At 42.5% G+C, this 19,157-nt stretch overlaps 1 protein-coding gene across 5 annotated transcripts in view; it reads left to right on the top strand.

Moving 5' to 3' along the window:
• The window catches only part of LOC101136385 (zinc finger protein 577), a 37,845-nt gene that overhangs the window by 2,929 nt on the left and 15,759 nt on the right, over window positions 1–19,157 (top strand). For 2 of the 5 annotated variants that reach the window (XM_031004040.3, XM_063701586.1), the window contains exons 2-5: window positions 5,371–5,569; window positions 5,847–5,925; window positions 7,732–7,858; window positions 8,864–8,959. In XM_031004040.3, coding sequence (XP_030859900.1) covers window positions 5,866–5,925; window positions 7,732–7,858; window positions 8,864–8,959 — 283 coding nt within the window. In that variant the 5' untranslated portion in view covers window positions 5,371–5,569; window positions 5,847–5,865. Of the gene's footprint in view, window positions 1–22; window positions 125–5,370; window positions 5,570–5,846; window positions 5,926–7,731; window positions 7,859–8,863; window positions 8,960–12,530; window positions 14,239–19,157 lie in introns of those variants that run through there. The other 3 variants (XM_063701585.1, XM_004061320.4, XM_063701584.1) reach the window with 3 other exon arrangements.

Raw genomic sequence — 19,157 nt, 5'->3', positions numbered from 1 at the left:
TGTACGTTTATAAGAGAAATTGGTCTCTTTTTTTTTCAAGTGATTATACTTGAAAATCACCAGGTTAAAAAAATAGAATAATGTAGCATCCCAGAAGCCCTCATCTTCTCTCTCCTCTCCAAAGGTAATTATTATCCTAAAAACATCACAGATGTGCTTGGTTGTCATCTTTATATTAATGAAATCCTAAGGTACACATTCTTTTGTGGCTGGCTTCTTTTGCTTAATATTTTTGTTGTGAAAATCATCTAAGTTGCTGCATATAGCAGTAGCTCATTTCTTTTTCATTACTGTGTAGTATTCCATTGATGATTATACCCCATATTATCCATTCCACTATCAAGAGACATTGTTATGGCTTATGGGAGTTATGAGAATTGTTGATATGAACGTTTTTCTACGTGTCTTTTGGTGCATAAAAGTTCTATTGAGGGCTGGGCGTGAGAGCTCACGCCTGTAATCCCAGCACTTTGGGAGGCTGAGGCGGGTAGATCACCTGAGATCAGGAGTTCGAGACGTCTGGCCAACATGATGAAACCCCATCTCTACTAAATACAAAAATTAGCAGGGCGTGGTAGCGGGTGTCTGTAATCCCAGCTACTCAGGAGGATGAGACAGGAGAATCACTTGAACCCAGGAGACAGAAGTTGCAGTGAGCTGGGATCATGCCATTGCACTCCAGCCTAGGCAACAAGAGTGAAACTCCATCTCAAAAAAAAGTCAATAGAGCATATACTTAGTGTGTTAAGTATAGAGGAATGGAGTATGCTAGACACAAGGAGAAACCGCAAATGCCCAATCATAATGGGAAATTCTTAACATACTTCTCTCAGTAACTGAGAGAACAGGCAGACAAAAAGCTAAAAGGGTATAGATTAACCATTGCTGGCAAAGTTTCTGTAAAGGTGCAGACAGACGACAAATATTTTAGTCTCTGCCGGCTAAAACGGTCTTGTCTGCATCTACTAGGTTCTGCAATTACAGAATGAAAGTAGCTGTACAGAATGTATAAACAAATGGGTGTGGCTGTGTTCTGATAAAACATTATTTACAAAAACATTCAGCTAACCCACAATAGTCCCAGCCCCTGAAAGGTTAGAATGACATACCTAATTAACAAACTTGACCAATATAAAACACTGCACTCAATAATTTTCCTCAGATGCACATAGGACATTTAGAAAAAGTCACCGTATGGTTGGCCATCAGGCAAGTCTACATAAATTTCAAAGGATTAAAACCATATAGAATATTTTCTCTAACTATAGTGGAATTAAGCTATAAATCAATATCAAAATGATTTATTCACCATAGAATAGTCATGTGACTTTTTGGAACTATCAATTCAGAACGTGCTGTTTTCTTGTCAGAATGATTGGCAATTATGCCATACAATTCTAAATAATCTGAGTTCAAAAAATCACAGTGGAAATATTTTCAATTGCATTTTAATAAGAATTCTACATGTAAACCCTTGTTGAATTTAACCTAAGCAGTCAGTGGAGGAAATTTATAACCTTGAATGCAAGTATTAGAAAAGAAGGAAGGATGAAAATCAATGGAAAAGCACCTATCTCTATAATTCTTTTTTTTTATTCTATTGATTTGTGTTTGGAAATGCTGGTTTTATATAATTGTTAGAGAGGCTTCACTTTTTCTGTGATTTATGAATGTTACATAATATTGGAGTCATCTCTGTACTGTAAAGATTAGATAGAACCCATCAGGCTCTGATGACTCTTTAACTTTTTTTCGTGGAAATTGAGTATAATATTTACCCATAACTTAGCTTCAATGGTTACAATTCATATTCATCTGTCATATCAGTCATATTTATCTGTGCCTCCACTTTTGTTTTAGTCTGGAGACTTTCATAGCAAATCCAAGGCTTCATGCCTTGAAACTTGTAAGTATCCCAGTATGAATCTGTAACCAGTAAGGTTATGAAAAAAATTTATAACCACTAGACCATTTCCTTTTTGTTTTTTCTTTTACAGACAGGATCTTGCTATGTTGCCCAGGCTGGTCTTGAACTCCTGGGCTCATGCTTGAGTCCTTCTGCCTTGGCTTCCCAAAGTGCTAGGATTATGGGTGTGAGCCACTTCACCCATCCTAGACCATTTTCAGTGTATCCAAGTTAATAATAATTTCTTTCCTTATCTTTTTGGGTGAGCGGACTGTCACTCTGTCACCGAGGCTGGACTGCAGTGGCATGATCTTGGCTCACTGCAATTCCCACTTCCCAGGTTGAAGCAGTTCTCCTGCCTCAGCCTCCCGAGTAGCTGGGCTTACAGGCATCTGCCACCACACCAGGCTAATTTTTGTATTTTTTTGTAGAGATGGGGTTTCTTCCTGTTGGCCAGGCTGGTCTTGAACTCTTGACCTCAAGTGATCTGCCCATGTTGGCCTCCCAAAGTGCTGGGGTGACAGGCGTGAGCCACTGTGCCCAGCCTATTTCTTTAGTTCATTGAATAGTTAGTCCACATTCAGTTTTTTTCTGATCATCTCATCATTGTCTTTTAACATTGGATTGTTTGAATCATGATCCAAATGATGTGAGTGCATTTGATTTGCTTGTTGTATCTCTTAGATCTCTTTAATTCTATAACAGCTCCCCTTTCTTTTTTTTTCTTTGTTTTTTTTTGCCCTCATGCCTCTTCATATGTTGCAGTAGGAAGTACACAGCACCATCCATGAAGGATTCTTACCTAAAAAAATTGAACATGGGACTAATCAAACCTCTAAGTTGAACTACTCACTTAATTAAAAGGAAAAATTGGGAGTTGGGTAGGTAGAGAACAACAAGTTAAACTATACCATGAGGCTGGGAGCAGTCGCTCATGCCTGTAATCCTAGCACTTTGGGAGGCTGAGGTGGGAGGATTGCTTGAGGCCAAGAGTTCAAGACCAACCTGGCCAACATAGCGAGACCTTGTCTCTATAAAAAAAAAATTTGGCCAGGCACAGTAGCTCACACCTGTAATCCCAGCACTTTGGGAGGCTGAGGCAGGTGGATCACGAGGTCAGGAGTTCAAGACCAGCCTGGCAAAGATGGTGAAACCTCGTCTTTACTACAGATACAAAAATTAGCCGGGCGTGGTGGTGGGCACCTGTAATCCCAACTACTCAGGAGGCTGAAGCAGAGAATTGCTTGAACCCGGGAGGCAGAGGTTGCAGTGAGCTGAGATCGCGCTACTGCACTCTAGCCTGGCGACAGATTGAGACTCCTTCTCAAAAAAAAAAAAAAATAAAAAAATTTTTTTAAAAAGCCCACACAAAATGATACCCTGATACAGCAGTCAGCCATATCCAAAGGTAGGACATCATATGGGAGAAATCACCTGTTTCCTTCCTCCCTGCTTCATTCCTCCCAAAAGTAGATAAGGCTGAGGGCTTGTAATGGTTTGGAAGCATCCTAACTTTTATTTGAAGTGGAAGCCTTTTTTTTTGCCTTTTTTTTTTTTTTTGAGACAGGATCTTGCTGTGTTGCCCAGGTTGGGGTGCAGTGATGCGGTCATAAACTCAATTCAGCCTGGAACTCCTGGGCTCAAGCGATCCTCCTGCCTCACCGTCCTAAGTACCTGGGATTACATGCATGCACCACCATGCCTGGCAAATTTTTAAATTTTTTTTGTAGAGACAAGGTCTTGGTATGTTGCCCAGGCTGGTTTTGAACTCCTGGCCTCAAGGAATTCTCCTGCCTTCACCTCCAGAATTGCTGCAATTACAGGCCTGAGCCAACACAGCAGACCCTAGTTTTTTTTTTTTAATTGGATACTGTTGGCTGCCAATCTGACAACCAAGCCCCCTTTCTTAAGAAAATTCCTCTTTAATTTAGGTAGTGTCCTCTGGACATTTGACCTGAACCTCAGTTCAGTAGGAAATCCAGATTATTCTTACCGATCAGGGTGGTATCATTGCCCTTCTTGGTTACATTGCCATGTTCTCCGCGAGAGTATTTGGTGCAATTCTGATGTATTACGTATGAGGGAAAGTCTGCCATGAGCTTCTGGGAATGGTTGGATCCTGGATTTTTCAACCCTGGAGATCTCAGCTCCAACCCATTCATGCGTAATGGCCTTTTCTACCTCTTAGCTATCCATATGGATTTCTGCATTTGGGTTGGGTACCACTGTTTTTGGACTGGTCCTGTAGGGAGGCTAGACTGAAGGGCTGGGGCTGGGATGAGGCGGTCTCAGGATTGAAGGTAGAGGAGGTTTGCATCTTGACCAGTGTGTTTACCAGTGGGTCAGAAAATGGCTTGGAGATGAGCTCTCTGGGTGTAAAGGATACAGGCTTGCTAGAGAGTCTTGAGAATGACTTGCTGGGATGACAGCAAAATTCAAGTTGGTCTCACAGTGTGGGTGTTCTCAGAGTGTGAGTTTCTAGAGTCGTTCTTGGGGAGACTGATCTCTGAACTGCTGCTTCTGGGGCAAAGATGGGACCGCCTTTGCTTTCCTGTCTGTGTGGAAGGAGCAGGCTGATCATCCACACTGAATATTGCATTAGGAGATCACAGGCTCTTGTTTGTGTAGCTGTGACTATGTGGCCACCCCGCAGTGTAAAGTGCTGGGAAGTAAAGTTCTAAAAGTGGGGAGGAAAGAGAACAAATTTGCACTGTAAGGCTGTTGTAGGAGGGAAGTGTCACAAGGGAGAGACCCCAGATGTAGATTCAAGTTCCCATGCTACTAGTTAGGAAGAATGTTAACCTGCACAACACACTTCGTCTCAGCAAGCCTCAGCTTACTCATGTTTAAGATGGAAATAATAAGGAGTACCCTATAAAGTAGTATCGAGGGTTTAGTAAGACAGTGCTTATGGTTTGTATGATTAGTAAGACAGTGCAATAAACCAAAAATTTAGGAGCATGTGGCTGCCGGTGGTGATTTTAAGTCAGTTTCCTGAGCCACCACTTCTTTTATGTTTTTATTTTTAGAGACAGAGTCTTGCCATGTGTCCAGGCTGGTCTTGAACTCTGGAGCTCAGGTGAGATCCACCCATCTCAGCCTCTACAGTAGCTGGAACTCTAGGGCACATGCCACCATGTCTGGCTTTACCACTTCCTTCATTGTCTTACCTAAAACTGATGTATGTGAGAACTTGGCAGTGGACAAGACCATAGGTGGTTTTTGTTTACTTTCTCCTGTTTCACATCCACTCTATTTCTGACATAACCAAAAAAAAAGGCATTCCTCTTGCACATTCCATATCTTCCTCTGGATCACTGCCCCATGATGTAATGGCTTCCAGGGTGTTAAGGAGACAGATGAAATATTGGAACCTGATGTTAATGTGAGTCCAGATGGCAATTGGAGACTTGTGATCCTAGGAGCATGTCTTCTTATCATTGAATTTGGTCTTGAATCCACAGGTTCTGGCTAATAGGAACAAGACATTTTCAGTAATGGAAGAAGGAGCTTCCAGGCTGGGGAAGATCATCGTTTCCAGTGGTAGCTTGACCTGAGATGATACCTGACCACCACTTCTGGGAAGGCCCAGAATAGACAGAAGAGAGAGAACATCCTAGAGTTGCTAGCCCCTAAGAGTTGAATGAAATGGGCAAGGCCCAGGTGTGGTTTGTTTTACCTATTTTGTCCTTTGTTTCCCAGTGGGTCTGTGGAAGCTTGTAAAAGGCAGTCTGGTTAAATGAGATAGTGTATGCTGATAAAAATCAGGATCTGTGGGAAAATAAGTTTAAGTTGGAATCTTAAAATCCTGGCAAATTAAGAAACAAGATATATGGATCAGGGGGTTTGTGAAAGTTCTTAATGTCGGAACATAGCTAAGTGACTGTTAAGACCCTGTGGGTTTTCTCTGCTTTAAACTGTGTCTCCTTTTTTTTGGCAGCTGAAATAACAGGAAACACATGAAAAATGCCACGATTGTAATGTCTGTGAGGAGAGAGCAAGGCAGTTCTTCAGGGGAGGTAAATGTGTCATTGCTGTTAGAGCTTGAGAAACTTCTTTCCTTCAGAGAGCTTTTGTGGTTGACAGTATCCTCAAAGTCAGCCTTGGAATAAAGGCATGGAATATTTTCTATGGCTTTTTCCTATTGTTTAGTGGGGTAAGCTAAGGAGTAATGCCAAAGGAAAACTGGATTGGACAAAATTCTTCGAAAATAGCGTGCCTTGAAAATAGAGGCTTCTGGTCATCTGACTTTGCCCAGTAATAAAGCCTGGAGTATCCAGTAGAATGAATGGGCTGCTTGACCTTTGAATGATCCTCCCTGAAGAAGAATTCTCTCATCCAGATTTTTGTTATTGAGACAGCAGGAGACAACTAACAGCTCCATTCTTTGGTAACAGCTTGGAATGCAGATACTGACAATGCTTCTTTCTTACCTTCTTAACTCCAGGTTCAAAAAACAAAGCACCAGTTCTGCTTGTTTTGCTTTTTCTGTGTTTAATTACTGAAATGATGCATGGCTACATTTGCATGCAAGAGATTCAAGCAAACAGAAGCATTTATATCAAAAGACAGTATCTCCTTTCACCCTTTTTCTGCCCAAACTTCAACCCAAAGGATACTAAATAAGTGTTCATAGTTTGGGTCTCTATCTAGTTCCTCCCTGTGATTGACATCTGGTAGAATATATTCATATTTATGTACATTTATGTATACATACATGTGTATACTTATACATATGTAATTGTAAATATTATTACTTTTTTTTTCCCCCAAGTTGGAGTCTTGCTGTGTCGCCCAGAGCTGGAGTGCAATGGCGCAATCTTGGCTCACTGCAACCTCCACCTCCTGGGCTCAAGCAATTCTCCTGCCTCAGCCTCCTGAGTAACTGGGATTACAGGTGCGTGCCACCACACCCCACTAATTTTTGTATTTTTAGTAGAGATGGGGGTTTCACCATGTTGGCCAGGCTGGTCTCGAACTCCTGACCTCATGAGCCCCCTGCCTCAGCCTCCCAAAGTGCTGGGATTACAGGTGTGAGCCACCACACCCAGCCATATTATTACTTTTTTTTTTTTTTTCCTTTTGAGACGGAGTCTCTCTCTCTCGCCCAGGCTGCAGTGCAGTGGCGCAATCTTGGCTCACTGCAAGCTCCGCCTCCCGGGTTCATGCCATTCTCCTGCCTTAGCCTCTCAAGTAGCTGGGACTACAGGTGCCCACCACCATGCCCAGCTAATTTTTTGTATTTTTAGTGGAGATGGGGTTTCACTGTGTTAGCCAGGATAGTCTTAATCTCCTGACTTTGTGATCTGCCCACCTCGGCCTCCCAAAGTGCTGAGATTACAGGTGTGAGCCACCACACCCAGCCGTATTATTACATTTTTTAAATATGTCTTAGATCATATATTATTTGGGAGCTTAATTTTTTGCATTTAAGAGACTACGTTGGAGATCATTGATAATCATGTGGGTATGTATACATCTACCTCATTGATTTTTACATTTTTGCAATATATTATAGCATGGAGGTGCTGTAATTTAACCCTGTCTGCTTTTGATAGACATTTAGATTATTGGTAAGTTTTTCATTATGAGAAACTAAGGAATAATGAACAGTCTTATTACATGTTGTTTCATATCTATGCTAGTACTGCCTTCGTGCTTTTAGGGTAGGCAGAATTGGTGGAATTCCATGGTCCTTTGGTATGTGAAATAGCCATGGTGTGCATACGTTGTCATGGAGAAAAGGATCAAGACATGTCCCCGTCCCTCTTTTCCGCATCATCTATTGTTATCCACCTCAGATTGCATTGGAATTGTTATTATAGGGGTCATTGTCATTCGAAGATGTGGCTGTGGGCTTCACCAGGGAGGAGTGGCAGTTTTTGGACCAGTCTCAGAAGGTCTTGTACAAGGAAGTAATGTTGGAGAACTACAGCAACCTAGTATCAATAGGTAAGGACAGCATTGCCGTCACTTCCCTTTTCTTTCTTATTTGGTGACCACTGTACGGTCCCATAAATATTTAATGGTTTAGACTAAAGCATTGTATGTTATAGATTTTTTGTTGTAGTGGTAAAATATATAAGATAAAATTTACCGTCTTAACCATAAGCGTGCAGTTCAGTGGGTTAAATGCACTCGTGCTCATAGTGTTTGCAGCCACCAACACTACCTTCTGTCTTCTAAAACTGAAATTCTGTACCCACAAAACAACAACTACTTATTCCCCCACTTCTCCCCAGCTCCTGGCGACCACCATTCACTTTCTGTTTTTAGGATTTTGACTTCTCTAAGTACCTCGTATAAGTGGAATTATATAGTGTCTGTCTTTTTGTGTCTGGCTTATTTCACTTATTATGATGTTCTCAAGGTTTATCCATGTTGTAGCATGTGCCAGAATTTCCTTTTTAAGGCTGAATAATATTCTTTTGTATGTATATACCACCTTTTGCTTATCCACTTATCTGTTAAGGAACACTGGGTTGCTTCCATGTTTTAGCGCTTGTGAATCATGTTGCTATGAATATGGGTGTACAAATAATCTCTTTGAGACCCTGCTTTCCATTCTTTGGGGTATATACCCAGAAGTGGAATTGCTGGGTGATATGGTCATTCCATTGTTAATTTTTTGAGGAACAGTTTTCCACAATGTCAGTACCATTTTACATTCCCACGAAGAGTACACAGGGTCCCAGTTTCTCCACATCTTTGCCAACAATTGTTATTTTCTGTTTTTGTTTGTCTGTCTGTTTTTTTGATAGCCATCCTAATGGGTATGGGTGTGTCACGCAGACTGTTATTTTCCTCCCTGGCACAAAGTGGTTGTGATCTTTTCCTGAGTGAAAGAGTTTTGCTTTATCAAAGTGCAAATGCTGTGGTTCGTGAGACATAACCCTCTCCATCTTCATCCATTCCCCAAGCACACGTGCCAAGTGTTCAGTGATCTCCCATTTACAGGGTATCAAGGCACCAAGCCAGATTCGCTCTTCAAGTTGGAGCAAGGAGAACCCCCAGGGATAGTAGAAGGAGCAGCCCACAGTCAAATCTGTCCAGGTAAGTGAGTGAAAACTAAGAAAATGGGGAGAAATGGCATGAAAATCCTAGCTGGTCGGAGAAGGGTTGATGCTTTTAAAGTGTTCTTTAGAGGACTTTACAGTAGTTGGTGGCCCAGAAACCTAATCAGCCTTTCTGCATCTGTGTCCATCCCTAATAGAGCCAGCTCTCAGAGGATAATGTCTTCCTTTCTTCTGTTTTCTGGATCTGATTTCAGTCCGTGTCATCGAAGACCTTGAATTCTTACCTGGTTCCATTCTTCCCAGCCTGCTCCTGACTTTTGTCCCTTCCTTACTTGCTTTGAAATTCCCCTCGTAACCCATCTGGATTACGTTGCCTTTTTTTTTTTTGAGACGGAGTCTCGCGCTGTGGCTGGGCTGGAGTGCAGTGACGTGATCTTGGCTCACTGCAACCTCCACCTCCCAGGTTTAAGTGATTCTCCTGCCTCAGCCTCCCGAGTAGCGGGGATTACAGGTGCCGGCCACCAGGCCCGGCTAATTTTTTTGTATTTTTTGTAGAGACGAGTTTTCACTACATTGGCCAGGCTGGTCTCAAACTCCTGACCTCATGAACCACCCACCTTGGCCTCCCAAAGTGCTGGGATTTGAGGCGTGAGCCACTGCGCCTGGCTGGATTGCATTACTTTTAGCACTTCTGTCGCTTAAAAGCGTATCCTGGCCCCTCTGGAAAGGCCCGATTTCCTTTACTGAAAATCACCTCACCTTAGCTCACGTCAAAGCCCCCACACCATGTCTCTTGGGGCATCTCTGTCGATTTACTCACCCACTGCTCCCCGCCTTTCCAGCTTCTGTTTTTTTTTTTTTTTATCTTCTGCTGATTCTCCTGGTAGAAGTTTAATTCACTCTCGGGGCCTGAGCTCTCTGGCCCCTGCTGGAGACTCGCAAATTAACATGTCTGCTACTAATGTCTCATCTGCACTCTAACCCGCTGTGTGTCGCCAGCCACCAGGACAGCTCTCCGAATATTTCCTTCTTCCAGGATGTGAAACCAGAATCCTCCTTTCTCCGAGTTGTTTCTACCATCATGTAGTATACTCATATATACTAAAGATTTCAGCTCTGTCTTCTGACAAATAGCTTCATGCAGATATCTCCTTTTCTGTAATCTCACCTGCCTTCTTATTCTATATTTTGCCAGCACCCTGGACGAGTATTCTGTGAAATTCTTCTTCCCTCAGCTTCAGGGTTAGAAACTGTGATTCTCTTTCCTCCTGGAAAATCCTTTCCCTCCCTGTGCATTATATTTAGGTTCTGCTGTATTGCTCATCACTCCGGTGCCTGGTCACCTTGGAGTTGCCTTGAGTCTTCTCGGTTTACTCTGTTCTATGTCTGAATGTCTCAGCTGCTCCTGTTAATTTTTATTGTTTTGCACACTCCACTCTGAAGTCCCACTTCACAGTAGGCCATGGTAGTAGAGGTTCTTATCGCCTCCATTGCTGCACGTTTGACTGACTTCTGTTTTTCTGTGAGTTCCATTTGATGTGATGGCTTCATTCCCCTCTGGGCAGGGGCCATCAAAGCACTGGAACTTGATGAGAAGACATGAGGAGTGAGTGTTGCTTGAAGAAAGAAGAGGTCCACATATATTCAGAGATTGAAAAGAGGAGAACCCAGCCACGTAAAAAAAGTATCAGGGTTGTGGTGGGAGAGTCAGAAGATGTCCATGAAATAAGTGACAAAATTATTCCAAGGAGGAGGAAGACATATATTTTATTGAATGCTACAGATAATGTCAAATAACATGAGGACTGACATCTGTGCATTTGATCATGTTGCATTTTTACATCCAGATACTGCCCTCTTTCACTGTCGGCTCTTGTTTTACTTCCAAGAACTAGTTTTTGACTATTCCAGGGCACATTTGGAGCTCTCTCTCTTTTTTTTTTTTTTTTTGTGACAGAGTTTTGCTTTTGTTGCCCAGGTTGGAGTGCAGTGGCCCAATCTTGGCTCACTGCAACCTCCGCCACCCAAGTTCAAGGGATTCTCCTGCCTCAGCCTCCCGAGTAGGTGAGATTACAGGCACCTGCCGCCACGCCTGGCTAATCCTTTTTTTTTCTATTTTTAGTAGAGACAGGGTTTCAGCATGTTGGCCAGACTGGTCTTGAACTCCTCCCATCCACCTCGACCTCCCAAAGTGCTGGGACTACAGATGTGAGGCACTGCGCCTAGCCACCCTCTTTTCTGACTTTTATCTCCTTTGTGTCTGTGCTGCACTAACTTAGTAATGGTCATATATTGTTTTGTGTGTGTGTTTTACTGGTTGGTATGAGGCTTCTTTTACCCTCATTTTATTAAATGGCACCAGCACCTACATAGGTGTTTAAGCCACATACTGAGCAGTTATCCTCAATTCTTCGCTTTTCTGCTGGAAACATGTGTTCTAAGAGTGAATCCTATCTTTTCCTCCTCCATACTTATGTTCTTGTTTTTTCACATTTCTCCATCTCCATTGTAATTATTCCTGATCAAGCCATCTGAATTCTGCCATAACCTCCAGCATATTCCCTTCTATAATTTCATCTTTTCAATTCATTCTCCATAGAACAGTCATGTTTTGGAACTGTCAATTCAGAACATGTTTTCTTGGCAAAAAAATGTTTGGTGGCTTACTGCCATTGTTCTTAGCATAAATTCCAGTTTCTAACAAAGTCTTCCTCCAAAATCTTCATGTTTTTAATCCTGCCAGCCTTGCCAAACTTTTGTACTTCTACTTCACTCAAGCTCAGGATATTCCAGGTAAACCAGCTTCTCTTACATTTTTTTTTTTTTTAATCACACCTAAGTTTTTTCTGCCTCTGGGTTTTCACACTGGCTGTTCCCTTTTCTTGGAATGTTCTTTATTTTGTTCTTTGCATAACATTGCTTTTTCTTACCCTATGATGTGAGCCACTTCCTTTGTACTGTTCTTCACATTCTGTAATTTTCTTACGTCTTTGCATACCTGTTGATTCTCTGTCTTTACCTGAATGACAGGTTCATGGAGAGAGAGAATAATGATTAGTCACTGTAGTATCCCAAATACCAGTCTATTCAGTGTTTGTTGGGTGAATACATCCATCCCCTCCATCTATTTTTGATTTATTCCAGTTGCAATGTGTTTCTGTTTCTATTCTGTCTCCATTTGCAAGGCCCGACTTGGGAGGCAGCCCAAGTTGTATTGATTCATTATAGAGTATCCATTGTTGTTGCTAAAGTTGCTGTATTTTCCTTTTGCTGTTTTATAGTATCATCCTTTTTCACAGTGTGAGGTACATTACTCTGAGACTGAGATCTTATAAAAGCCAGCCAAAACCATGGCATTTTTGCACCTTCTGCCACCTCCACAAAAAAATTATCATGGATGTTCATATTGTGCTTTTTCCTAGAAGACATTTGGGGGGTTTACCATATGCAGTGGTACCCAGAAAACCAAAATGAGCTTAAACATTTTGAAAGATGTCAACAAAGTTATGCCCTTGGAAATAAGTTTGGTTTATGTAAGAGCGTTGTTCCTTTAATATAAAGACACAATAAGTCTGGCTCACATTGTAAAAGTTTGAAATCTCATTTAGGTTTTGTTATCCAGAGTAGAAGATATGCAGGAAAAGATTCTGATGCATTTGGTGGATATGGGAGATCATGCCTCCATATCAAGCATGACAAAACTCTTACTGGAGTTAAATACCATAGATGTGTTAAACCCAGCAGCCCTAAATCACAGCTCAATGACCTACAAAAAATTTGTGCAGGAGGGAAACCACATGAATGCAGTGTGTGCGGGAGAGCCTTCTCCAGGAAAGCACAGCTTATTCAACATCAGAGAACTGAAAGAGGAGAGAAACCCCATGGATGTGGTGAATGTGGGAAAACATTCATGAGGAAGATTCAGCTCACTGAGCATCAGAGAACTCACACAGGAGAGAAGCCCCATGAATGTAGTGAATGTGGAAAAGCCTTCTCCAGAAAGTCACAGCTCATGGTCCATCAGAGAACCCATACAGGAGAGAAACCCTACAGATGCAGCGAATGCGGAAAAGCCTTCAGCCGGAAGTGCCGGCTCAATAGACATCAGCGATCCCATACTGGAGAGAAACTCTATGGGTGCAGTGTGTGTGGGAAAGCCTTTTCTCAGAAGGCATACCTCACTGCACACCAGAGACTTCACACGGGAGATAAGCCTTATAAATGCAGTGATTGTGGAAGAACCTTCTATTTTAAGTCAGACCTGACCAGACATCAGAGGATTCATACAGGAGAGAAACCTTATGAATGTAGTGAGTGTGAAAAAGCCTTTAGAAGCAAGTCGAAGCTCATTCAGCATCAGCGTACTCACACTGGAGAGAGACCATATTCATGCAGCGAATGTGGCAAAGCCTTTGCCCACATGTCAGTCCTCATTAAACATAAGAAAACTCACATAAGAGAGACAGCCATAAATTCACTGAAGGTGGAGAAACCTTCCTCAAGGAGTCATACCTCCTTATACGTGAGTGAACTCATACAAGAGCAAAAGACTGTGAACACAGTACCTATAGAAATGCCTTCCTCAGGAACCCCACCATTGTTAAACAAGAGTGAGCGCCTAGTGGGCAGAAATGTAGTGATTGTGGAACAACCTTTTCCAAGAAATCAAGCCTTTGTAGTTAATCAGGAATTTGAACAGAGAATAAGCCTCACAAATGAAGTGAATGTGGCCCCATCAGTAATAAATTATATCTTGTATCTTGCAGATATTGTATCAGAATAAATCTTCTGATACCAGAAAGGTGGGAAAATCTTTAGTAGGAATCCTCCAGCCATTATATCCCAGAGAGCTCATTTAGGGCTGAAACACTGTGGAGGCAGTGGTTGTGGAGGACATTTCTGTGAGAAGTCAAACCTGTTAAACACCATTGAAATCATGTTGGGTAGAAATGCAGCTGTTATGAGGAAGTCTTTACCTGGAGATGATATCTCAATTGGTATCAAAAGAATTCTTACAGGAATATTTATGAAAGATTGTGATGGTGCTTTTAGCGCTAAATTGTGCCTCGTGTGCCAAAGAAACATAGACAACTGTAGAGGCAATGGATATGGAAAGCATTTTTTGTAAAATATGGGAGAATTTATAGAAAAGAAAAACTCTTGAAAGTAGGAAATGATGGCAACTCACCAAATTAACTCACGTATCATACTTTTATGTCTTGAGAGTCTTGGAGGGACGTGTTTAATGAAATCTTGAACCCCAGGAATGGTATTATGTAATGAAAACCTATGAATATAACAAATATGGAAGTAAAATTGTGTTAGTTTCTTATGAGTGTTGCACCAAACTAACACAAATTTAATGGCTTAAAACAACACAAAATCATTATCTTGCAGTTCTGGAGGACTGAAGTCCAAATGCATCTCACGGGGCTACATCAAGCTGTTGACAGGGCTGCTTTTCTTTTTGGAGGCTCTAGGGGAGCGTCTTTCTTTGCCCTTCCAGGTTCTAGAAGCTGCCCAAATTCTGTGGTTTGGGGCCTCCTTTCAAAACCAGCAATGGCCAATCAGTCTTACATCACTCAAACACTTGAGTGTTCTGTCTCCCTCTTCCATGTTTGAGGACCCTTGTGATTACACTGTGAAAACCCGGATAAGCCAGGATAATCTCCCTATCTTCTTATGATGCAAGTATGTTAACATTTTATTCTATAATCAGAGAATCTTATGCTATGATTGTTATATGTGAGCATTATAGATGCTCTTGAAATGTTAAAATCACATCAGCACTGGAAAATAACTCCTAAATGTCCAAAAAGAACATGAAATTTATGATGCTTGAAATGTTGCTAAACATAAATTTGTATCTATTCTGAAATTATATAAATTAACCTACCTGGCCAGGCACAGTGGCTCACACCTGTAATCTCAGCACTTTGGGAGGCCAAGGCAGGAAGATCACTTGAGCCCACAAGTTTGAGACCACCCTGGGCAACATAGCGAGACTATCTCTACAAAAAAATAAAAAAAAATAATAGCTGGACATGGTGGTGTGTGCCTATAGTCCCAGCTACTTGGGAGGCTGAGGCAAGATGATTGCTTGAGTCCAGGAGTTCTAGGCTGCAGTGACTGCAGTGAGCTATGATCGTGCCACTGCACTACAGCGTGGGTGACAGAATAAGACTCTGATTCTAAAAAAGGGGGGAAAAAGAAACTAACATACTTTATTATGAGTACGGAATGCATATGACATAATGCACCTGGATATTGACTAACTTTTTCATAGCCAACCCAAACAGTCCCTTTTTCTTTTACAGTAAATGTCTAATGTATATAATCTCCTGCCTTAAATATCTAAAAAAGATGCACAAAATATATGAATGAACTTCATCAGACATTGAGAAGTAAAGGGCTTAGGACAGCTTTCCGTGAGAGAAAGGAAACAATGAAATGAGCCTTATGATTGCCCCAGCTTAGTGCCTGGAGAAAGTTTCCAGGGTGCAGGATTGGGAGGAGAAACCCAAGCAGATCCCAGCCATCTCTCTGAATTGAGACAGAGTTTAGGGTTTGAGGAATTCAAGGTGGCCCAAATTCATGAGTTGGATTATTGGAGAAGAGCTGCACTCAAGAATTGAGAGTTCTATAGAGTTTCCCCCACAAGCCTTTTGAGTCATAATCAGCATATGTATGTGAGGAAACCCCCCCTAGGCTGGAGGAAGAACAGGAAGAAATGAACACGCAGAAAAATCCTTGGATTACACACAAGCATTTCCACCAGCTGGAATGGAAACGCCTCCTAACATTTGGAGAATCACAGTGGACCTTAAGTAAGGAGTATTGCCTCTGTGGGTGGCTCACATTTGCTCTACAGTAAAGGCTGCCTCGAACCCTCCTCACAAAGCATACATGCAAGCCATGAAAAGGCCATACTTTCCAAGTAAGTTAGCAGTTTTCCAGACAGAGACTAATAAAGAAATAGAAAGCAATCTATCAGTCAGTAATTGACCATGTCTGGCATCCAATACAAACTTACCCAGGTGTGCAAAGAAGCAGGAATATATAACCCCATAACATGAAGAAAACTCAGTAGAGACCCAGAAGTGGCACACTTATAGCAGAAAAGGATGTTAGAAATAGCTGCTATAAATGTCCCATATGAATCAAGTGGATTATAAAAACTATAATTTACTGATGGGTTCCCCCCACCTGAACAAGGGGCAGATGAAGCTCAGTCTACGCACTGGACCCAATGCCCCTAGGATGTTAATCCTCCCAGGGAGGGACCAGAAGGAGGCAATTACCAGCAATCAGCACCAGGTTCCCTGAGAGGGAGAAGCAAGCTCAGCTGAATTTGTGCAGTGTAGTCTACCCGGTGTTTAGCCCCTCTTTGCCTTTTCTGGGAACTGAGGCTTTTGAACAGGGCTGCTGAGCTTCCTAGGAAGTGTAGTTTGGCCATGGGCAGTGCCTGAGACACCTGTGCTGGGCAGTTGAGGTTTGTGGGAAGTACAGTTAGGAGGCCTAACAACTTATTCTAGTTAGCGGCTGGTGTGTCTTGACTGTTTAGCCCCTGTAGGGGTTTCTGGCACACATCTGCCTTTGGCCATTTTTCTCCACATTGAAGGGGTCCAGCCCGTCCACACCTGTGGGTGTTTCTCGTCAGGGGGGACGAGAGACTGAGAAAAGAAATAAGACACAGAGACAAAGTATAGAGAAAGAACAGTGGCCCCAGGGGACCGGCGCTCAGCATACGGAGGACCCGCACTGGCACTGGTCTCTGAGTTCCCTCAGCATTTGTTGATCACTATCTCTACCATCTCGGAGAGGGGGATGTGGCAGGACTATAGGGTAATGGTGGGGAGAGGGTCAGCAGGAAACATGAGCGAAGGACTCTGTGTCATAAATAAGTTTAAGGAAAGGTGCTGTGCCTCGATGTGCACATAGGCCAGATTTATGTTTGACTTTACACAAATATCTCAGTGCAGTAAAGAACAGTATCGCTGCCAGCATGTCTCACATCCAGCCATAAGGTGGTTTTCTCCTATCTCAGCAAATAGAATGTATGATTGGGTTTCACACCAAGACATTCCATTCCCAGGGACGAGCAAGAGACAGATGCCTTCCTCTTATCTCAACTGCAAAGAGGCGTTCCTCTTTCACTAATCCTCCTCAGCACAGACCCTTTATGGGTATCGGGCTTGGGGACGGTCAGGTCTTTCCCTTCCCACGAGGCCATATCTCAGGCTGTCTCAGTGGGGAGAAACCTTGGACGATACCCAGGCTTTCTTGGGCAGAGGTCCCTGCGGCCTTGCGCAGTGCATTGTGTCCCTGGGTACTCGAGACTGGAGAATGGTGATGACTTTTACCAAGCATACTGCCTGCAAACACATTTTAACAAAGCACATCCTGCACAGCCCTAAATCTAGTAAACCTTGAGTCAACACAGCATATGTTTCTGCGAGCACAGGGTTGAGGCTAGGGTTACAGATTAACAGCATCTCAAGGCAGAATAATTTCTCTTAGTACAGATCAAAATAGAGTTTCTTATGTCTTCCTTTTTCTGCATAGACACAGTAGCAGTCTGATCTATCTTTCTTTCCCCCACACACGTGAGTGAATTCTATCTGGGTGTTCAAGGCAGTTGAAGACGGTAGTAGTCAGAACCTTAGCCGGTGCTTGCTGGGGCTTCTGTAGGCAACATTATGAGGGAATTGGCCTTGGGCATATTAATTCTGAGCTCATCTGGCAGTTCTGCTTTGGCTGGGGCAGACTTCGGTGGGTCAGACCCAGTCGGTTCTTGGTGAGTCTGCCCTGCTGTGTGGCTGAGGTGGGAAGCAGCTCTACAGAATCCCATTGTTGTGTGGGACATGTTTGCCCTTGTTCTTCCTGCTCTCATGGGCCAGATGGATCCCATGTTGGAGGCTGGGGAGGAGACTCGGCATGGGTCTTACCTAACCTTACTCTGCTGACTTTCTCCTTTTACACCCCAGATGAAACTTTTTTAGGTATGTAGGTATCTGTGTCCTATGGAGTGTCCGGAACTGGCCTATTAACAACTGCATCAGTGTTAACAGAAAGCTTCTAGAACAGTGTCTACAATGCAGTGCTTTGAGGACTAAGTCAGCAACTTTTAAAAAGAACTTCTATTACAAGTGGGAAGATGATTTATGTATAAAGAAATTTGACACACTTAAAAACCTACAACTGCTGGTGCACAGATTTACAGATTCCATCCACTTTGTCTTGATTCCCAGTTTAGAACTTGGGTCTGTAAATACTAGAACCTGCCAGACCTCAGAGTAGAAATCCAGTGTCAGCTCTCCCACCAGAACTTGACTGGCTCTGATCCCATGCAAGGGAGAAGACGTTCCAGGTTCTCATTGCCTTTCTCTGTATCTGTATTTAGGGGTGGGGGGTAGAGGACTGGAAATTCCTCATTGGTGCTGATTAGTCTGACCTCTGAGGGCTTTTTCCAACCCTAGCTTTGTTCTTTTTGTTTGTTTGTTTTTGTTTTTTGTTTATTTGAGATGGAGTTTCGCTCTTTTGCCCAGGCTGGAGTGCAGTGGCGTAATCGTGGGTCACTGCAACCTCCACCTTCCAGTTTCAAGTGATTGTCCTGTCTCAGCTTCCTGAGTAGCTGGGATTACAGGCGCCTGCCACCACACCCGGCTAATTTTTTTTTTTTTTTTTTTTGTATTTTTAGTAGAGACGGGGTTTCACCATGTTGGCCAGTCTGGTCTCAAACTCCTGACCTTGTGATCCGCCCACCTCAGCCTCCCAAAGTGCTGGGATTACAGGTGTGAGCCACCGCGCCTGGCCAGCTTTGTGTTTTTAAGCAGTTGTCCTTCATTAAGGGAGGGAAGTTGAGTAATTGTCACAATTCTAAAAGCTGGGCCTCTCTCTGACATGTCTTCTTTTCTCTTGAAAAGAGATCTTTTGTCCGATGTTCAGAATCAGAAAAGACAATATCTAGATCATACCTTAGAAATGATATCCTTTTCCTAAGAACCGAAGAAAAAAATGATAAAAGCCCCGGTGAGGTTTTGCTTCTTACTTTTGCCTTTCTTTCCAATGGCTTTGCAGGCTTAGGACAAATAACTATCAAATGGAAATACATACATTTGTAATTTAAAAATTTAAGGAAAACTAAACAGAAACCATAAAATCAAGATTCAGGTAAAGGTAGAATGAGGAAATGTAGCTTCATACAGAGTGCCTTAAGTGTGAATACAGGTGAA

This window comes from Gorilla gorilla, chromosome 20 (assembly GCF_029281585.2).
Source record: "Gorilla gorilla gorilla isolate KB3781 chromosome 20, NHGRI_mGorGor1-v2.1_pri, whole genome shotgun sequence".
NCBI classification, from domain to species: Eukaryota; Metazoa; Chordata; class Mammalia; order Primates; family Hominidae; genus Gorilla; species Gorilla gorilla.
The sequence above is the reverse complement of the archived record's forward strand: the minus strand, read 5'-3'. Positions and strand labels throughout refer to the sequence as shown.